This window comes from Phalacrocorax carbo, chromosome 8, assembly GCF_963921805.1.
Source record: "Phalacrocorax carbo chromosome 8, bPhaCar2.1, whole genome shotgun sequence".
In the NCBI taxonomy this organism is placed as follows: domain Eukaryota; kingdom Metazoa; phylum Chordata; class Aves; order Suliformes; family Phalacrocoracidae; genus Phalacrocorax; species Phalacrocorax carbo.
Window position 1 is genome coordinate 34261090 of NC_087520.1, and position 7264 is coordinate 34268353.

At 44.6% G+C, this 7264-nt stretch overlaps 1 protein-coding gene across 1 annotated transcript in view; it reads right to left on the reverse strand.

Annotated features, from left to right (window-relative positions):
• Positions 1-6956, reverse strand: part of RHPN2 (rhophilin Rho GTPase binding protein 2) — a 30997-nt gene extending 24041 nt beyond the window's left edge. The window contains exon 1 of the mRNA XM_064459544.1: positions 6799-6956. Coding sequence (XP_064315614.1) covers positions 6799-6867 — 69 coding nt within the window. The 5' untranslated portion in view covers positions 6868-6956. The remainder of the gene's footprint in view (positions 1-6798) is intronic.
• Positions 6957-7264: the final 308 nt, after the last annotated feature.

Genomic DNA, 7264 nt, shown 5'->3' on the forward strand with positions numbered 1-7264 from the left:
GGGAAAAAGACAAATAAATTGAGTAAATCTGCCCTGAAGACAGTTCAAATAGTAAACTCAGCTATCAGTTTTAGAGCCTTTTTCCCCCAGCATAGCTATGCTTCTTTTCAAAGTGTTTAAAGTGCTTGAATATTATTATCCTTAGCTCCTGAACCAATAAAAATTCTTTAAAACATAAAGTTCAGTTAGCTAGTTACTTTATTTCGTCCTGCTCAGATGCATTGTTGAACTGCAGAATCAGGAAGCTGATATTTTTTTAATATATCATTATCAGAGGCGAGACCTGCACAAGAGTCATAGATTATTGCTATAAGTTATTTAGGTACCTAGTCAGGTAACACCTTGACAGAAATAGACTCTGAGAGTAGACAAATATGCACCTCCTGGTGAAGGGCCTGCATGTTCAATAGCAATCCTCTGACTAATTAATAAGGTGTGCCAAGAGATTCCAATGGGATTGCTGCTCATCTCTTGTTAGAACTAATGCCTGAGCTTAGGTGGCAGGATATCCCGCTGGGTTTTATTTTTAAGTTTATAAACATTACCCCACACACACTTACTTGGCAAACAGCTGTATTATGAATGCCTGTGGGATCTCAGTGTGACACTGTCTCTGTCAGACCAGGCACAGCCAGCTCAAGAGCAGCAGCTCAAGCAGAGCTAGGAAGCAGCTGACTAACTGTTCAGAACTCACGTGGGATTTGGGGGAGATTTTATTCCACAGATTGGGTGGGGGCAGAGAAGGTGGCTAGGCAAGCCTGCAGCCAGGTACTCCAGGTTAGCTATAGATGGATCTTGCCTCTGCATAAGGCAACAATGCTTACCTCCCATCTGAAGGAGCCTTAAAATCCCCCAGTCTAAGGGGTATAGGCAATATCTTTGTTGTTTTCCAAGTTTAGGCTCTAAGCCTTGATAAATTACCTACCACACAGAGAAGGTCGCTATCAAAAGTATGGGTCCTAAATACAGAAGCAGTTGTATTTAATTGGAATACCAGGAAGTTCTTTCTTCAAAACAAAACTATTACTATCAGAAATTCAGTTGTGATGGACACAAAAATCATGACTGTTTACCAAACCATGAGTAATCGCAGGAAGCATTTGAAATTAACATAAATATGATTTATGAAGTACTGGTTTGAACTTTTAGGATGAGCTACATACTGTCTGAAGGTGACACAGAGTTGAGACTGGGTGTGCCTTCTTACTTAAAATATAACATTCCTTTCCAGCCAGTGCAACCTGTGCTGCTTGTCAAGCCCAGTAGTGTACGCAAATGGCCATATCCTCCAGGTATTTAGACGTGTATGTGATTTAACTTATGCATGTAACTTCTTTGGCTGTAACAGCAATTGTAGTAAACAGCACAATTCACACCAGTATCTCTAGAACTGATCCTAAGTCCTGCTAAATTATTGTGGTTATTTCCATACCTTCTTCTACTACTATAATTAAAGTTTCTATTTGCATGTTTCTACTAGTTCTATGTTGAAATTTTAGCTATATAGTGCAAGTCTTTCAATAGCAGAAGTTTTATCCGAGTTAAAAAAAAGGGGGGAGAGGGAGGAGAAAGATCTAGTCTTCCAGAGCCTGGTCTACTTGTGCATGAGCAAGTATTTTACAAGTCCCTGGCCCCAAAGATTAATATCAAGTTTTACAACTAAGTATTGTATTAAATTCCAAATACATATTTTTCTATACAATATTCCATTTTGCCAAACTGCTCACTAAGCAAAATGAAAATATTTCATCAGAGATGTCTGTCTTTTGACTAACCAAGTTTCAGATGACTCTTAGTTTCACACGAAGGCCTACTTTCAGTTTTACATTTTGGGGATTTCTATATAATGAGTGGATATGGCATGACAAGGGGTATGAATCATCACAACATTCTTTCTGCACCACTAGACAAGTGGAAAGAGAACAAATAGGCAAATAAATATTCCTGCGTCGATGCTAATGTTTATGGTTGCCTGGCTACTAATGACTAAAAACAACCACATGAACTAAACCCCAGTGGAAGCACAGGTGTAGCAGGTTGGTAAACTGATATATTAACTACAGTTTGGAGGGGGAAGGGGGAAACCCTGCAGAAGAAACCCCAGAAGCTAAGCAGTGAGAGTTAATTAGGGAGGTGCTGGCCACCATACCTATAATAATTTTCAGACTGGTGCTTCATTTATGGAGCTGCTTGTTTTCTGGTTTTAGCCTTTTCCCCTGACAAGGAGGATTAATATATACCATCTTTCTTTCTGAATCATCAGCTTGGTCTGTATGATAAGAGTCTAGCTTCACAGAATGGAACCAAAGCTTTAAGAATGGGAAAAGAAAAGAAACTATGCAATTTCATTAAACTGATCAGAATTAAAGATTAATTAAGCTAGCTGCCCCATTGCTCCTCCTCCGTGTAGCACAATGGACTGCAATCTAAAACAACCAAATTGAAGACAGGATGCTTAGTGCTGTACCTACAGATGCTTGGAGCTACAGAAAGGGTAACCTTGGAAAATTAACTATGGCTCTTTCTTATTATTTATTGCAACTTCCTGACTGATTAGGGAATGCGAAAAGTTACAGGCTGCATAAGGTGCTACAAAGCAGTAAACCAAGATGGCAAAGATATAGGAGAAAGAACTTGCTAGATATCTCTTCCTTGTTCTGCTTCTACCCATCCAGGAAAAAAAAAAACCAAAAACAACAACAACCCACCCCACAAAACAGGCCAGGCATAGTCCCACTAATAGATCACCACATAAGCATTGGATCCCATGATTGAATGAATATTACTTTATAAACATCCCAGGTTCAGTATATTGCTGTGTTTTGGGGATATTTACTTTGTGAAAAGTTACTGGTATAGTGAGGTTGTGTGCTGTAATGAAAAAAGGGAAAAAAAGGAACGGTAGACAGCTTGAAAGAGAGAATTGTTTCTCCCACAAGAATTCAAAAGTAGGTCAAAAACCAGAAAGAGATCTGAGAGGCCAAGCAATGCACAGGGCCATGGCAGGCTTAAAGAATAATTTCCCCAAAGGTGGGAGAGCCATCTCACATAAGCAAAGCAGCACACAAGGATGGAACTGCTTTAATTACTACTGGTCTGTTGAAAAATCCTTCCTGTCTAAATGCCTTGCTCTACTTTTAAAAGAAATTGTTCTTTGCTCTTACCATTAGTTTTGTCATTATTTTCTGCTGACCACAAGCTCTTTCATAGGGAAGAAGGACCGGGAGCAGAATTTGGATGGATACGTGGGATACGTATGGTAGATTCACAGGTTGCTGCCAGTAATAGTGAAAGAATGTGGAACTCTGCACAGAGGACAATGAGGCACAAGGCTGACAGTCCAAGAGCACTTGCACCACCTGAGTACAGGTACAATTTGCCCTGGTAATGTACTATGCAATATACTGAATTAAGCTACCTGCATCTGATGGTTGAAATAAACAAATCAGTAGCAGAACCAGTTTCCTGGTGCATTATGTTCCCAGAAAGTAAAAAGTTCTAGACAGAAGATCCATCTTCTTTTTGATGGAAGGTAAGGTGCTGCTTCTACCTCGCCATAGCCTCTTCAGGACACCAGCAAGGATTTTTTTTTTTTTTTTTTTGCTGCTGTTGTTAAAACTAAAATCCTTCTCACAAGGTCAGTTGTGGCTAATCAGATAGTTAAAGAGAGTTGTTTTGGAGGGGAAATGTTAGGGGAAAGAAATAGGGGCCACACTGACAGAGTTGCATATACCCTGTGTGGCTGCACAGGTAATTTCCTTAAAACTAGATAATTAAAAAAAAAAAATCACCCAAGCCAGCTCAAAGCATCTTATAGGTTTAAGGAAAATTTAATTTTGCCTATATAAATATGACAAGCCTTTGCCATCAGGAAGGAGGAGATAATGGACAGAGATGGGTTAAGGGAAATAAAAGGTCCCTACAGAGCAGCTCTGACATTGCTGGAAGGAAATGGAGAGAGGGATTCTGAGGAATGGTGCAAGTGGACTGCAGAAGCTGCCACCCATCATATCTCAGACTCACCTGGCAGTGCCACAGCAAGCCTAACTCTCCAGTGTGGCAAGAGAAGTCTAAGCAGGAAACAGGACTGTGTATCTGTTTCCCCATTTCAGGTCACGGCCCTTTACATAGAGCCAGTCATAGTTTTACAGGGCCTCCTCCCAACAGGAAAAAAAGTGCTGAACAAGAATTAAGTAACTAATTTGATTTACATATTGCATCTTGAGGATACTGAGGGCTGTTTTCTGGTATGCTGTATTTAAGACTTCAAAAAGCATAATACAGAAAAGGGCACTATACCAACATTGAGCATACTTCTCACAGTAATCTATTTATCAAAAGAAAATATCAAGAGTCTAAAACACATGGATATTGTATCAACTGCTCAATTTTTCTTAATTATAAAATTTCGTTGTGCACAATATTCTTGTAAAGTACAGAAGACAACTTCCTTGTGTAAAGAGTGCTTGGATGCCTTTTTGTGGGCAGGACTGATATAAAGCCAGTGTTTTCACCTTTCTCCACAGCTTATAGAGTAAGGTGGTCAACTAAGTAAATGTCTTTTGATCTAAAAACACAGGGATCAGCCTTGGAAATTTATGTGATTCTGCACCAACAAAGCTGGTAAACCAACCCTCAAATCCTTTCAGGAAAAGAAAAAGCAGTGTGATTTAAAAGGAAGGGGAAGTGACACAAAGGAGCCAGGGTGGGGTGTGGGGGAAACCCATGAACACACATGAACAGCTCAACCAGTAACTTCAGTTACATGAGATCACCTAACACACCATCCAGATGAACGTGTAAGGCCTAAAGATACCAGGCCCGAAGTATCTCCTTGGGTTCACAGCTTGTATCTGTTCAAGATTCCAGAAGTGGGATTGTTTTGGGTTTGGTTTTTTTCCTCCCTCCCCACTTCTCCTAGAACTACTGAGTCAGAATGAAAGCTCTGATCTTTGAGACCATTCAACTAATGGATAACAAGGAATACTGGTTTCCTGCTTACATCCAACTTTTAGGGACAGAAGGCTTTGAGCATCTAGCCTGATCTGAAGCTTACAACTTTATTAAAGTCATTTATGAGCTGGATGAACCTTTCAAAGATCTGAGTGAACAGAAGGAAGAATGCTTCACTGCAACACTGGCTCACCCGGATTTATTTAATAACAGATTCATATCCATCTTCTACTGCTTTAAGGCATAAGTAATTCAAAAGTGGGAAAGATGCTCATGATTAGGTATAAAATTGATCTTACAGTATTTTCATATATGAGAAGAACTTCATTCCTGTCACACATATAGGGTTTACACTGATCTAATGTTGTATCAGTTAACTTAACCTTAATATACAATTTAATTGAAAATAAACTCAGTCCTTTAGCAAATCTGGGTACAGAAGACATATTCCTCTTACGACTTATGAAGCACAACTTGCTTGTTAAAATTCAGCTAGTCCCCATCCGTAAAAACAAATAGGTGGAAGGGTTGATTTATCTAAGTTAACAAGTTCATGAAAAGTCAACTTTTTAAACTAATGTGCCTCAAGGCAGCCTACGAGCACCCCATACTATACAAAACATAGCTGTGAAAACTCTAAATAATTAGTGCTTTGCCACACTTCATGATTTCCTGCCATGGACTACTGAGAAAGAGGTGATTACTCACCACATATTACAGTAGGATTACTCAAATGAAGAAACCAGACAAGATTTGGTCAAAGTTTTGTTTCAACCTGTCTCATTATTACTGATTCCTTGCAGCACCGCTGGCACAGGTAAAACTACACTCTTTTCAGCTGCAAGCAGTTCCTCTGCTAAAGGGCAGTATTGTTGCTTAAGCCCCTGCAGGCTTATGAATTCGGTGATTACTGGGGCCAAAACCCAGCCAGCCTGTAACGAGGACAACAGAGCAAAGCACACGTGCCTCCCTACCGTGTAATCCAGGTGGGAGCTAAAGTGCATCAGAGGGATATTTTTGCACAGAGGGGAGTAGCAACAACCTGATGTATAAGGCTTTTTTTCCTCCGTAGAATAAGCCGTTTATGGTCTCAGATCCAGAATCTACACCGAAACCCCCGTGTGCCCACACCCCATCAACAACAGTTACAGGCGCGGAGAACTTAACAGCGAGGGAAGGCTGAGCCACAGCTCCCCGAAAACGGCGGTGACTGCCCTTTACCTCCGGTGAAGTTCACAGGAGCCCACAGGGCTGCATTACAGACCATGCGTAACTATGATTACTGCCGTGCAGAAGGAACTCAGGTGCTGGTTATGGCATAAGCCGCCCACTCAGTCTGAAAATTAGGGCAGATGTTTATTAAAAACTTCCCAACGAGTCTGTTAACTTCACTGCCCTACTCCAGTACACTTTCTTGCAGGTACACAAGGCCATTTACTAGAGGGAGAACAAGGAGATGCAGTGGGGGGCGAACAGGAAAGAGCGGGGGGGTGAAACCCAAAGAAGGTAGAATTTCACTCATTTTGTAGAGGTACGAGTGCTTCCGCCCCGCAGGGTGAAGCGTGTCCCAGGGCAGCGGAGGGTCGCGCCGGCGGCGGTCCGGGACCCCACGGAGCGCCCCAGAGCGCCCCCCAGCCCGGGCCCGCCGCCGGATTCTGCCCTGCCCCGGCCAGCGCCCAGCTCCCCGCCGCCGAGGGACGGAGCTCTCGACACTCCCCGCCGGGAGAAAGCAGCCCGCTAGCGGTGGGCAGGGGACCACCAAACCCGAACTGCCCACGGGCGGGGCTGCCCCGGGCGCAGAGCCCACCGCGGGGGACACATAGAGCCGGCCACCGCGCCTCCCACCTTCCGAAAGTAGCCGTCCTCTACCGGCTCCGCCGCCGGGCAGCCGCGGGGCGGCAGGGTGTCTGTCATCTTCGGGCGAGCCAGTTGTCCCTCCGCTGCTGCCGGTGCCCCGACCGTGCGGGAAATGCCGGCGCTGCCCCACGGCGCCGCCCGGCTCCACCTCCGGGGGTGGCGGGGAGGAGCTACCCCTCCCCGCAGCGCTGCCCCTTCACCGCCCCGCTGCCCGCGGGAGACCCGCGGCCGGGCAGCCTCCGGGGGGCGGGTGCGGTGGCTGTGACTGGCTGGACGTGGCGCCCCGCGGCGCGGCGGCGGAGGCTCGGCCCGCTCCTCCCCGGCCCCGCTCCGCTGAAGCGCGGCAAAGTCTGGCTGCCCGCCCTGCAGGGACCGCTCGCCTCCTGCTGTTTCCCCACGGCCGGGCGGGGCCGCCGCCGGGTTTCCCCGGTGCCCGCCTCGGGGACATACGGTC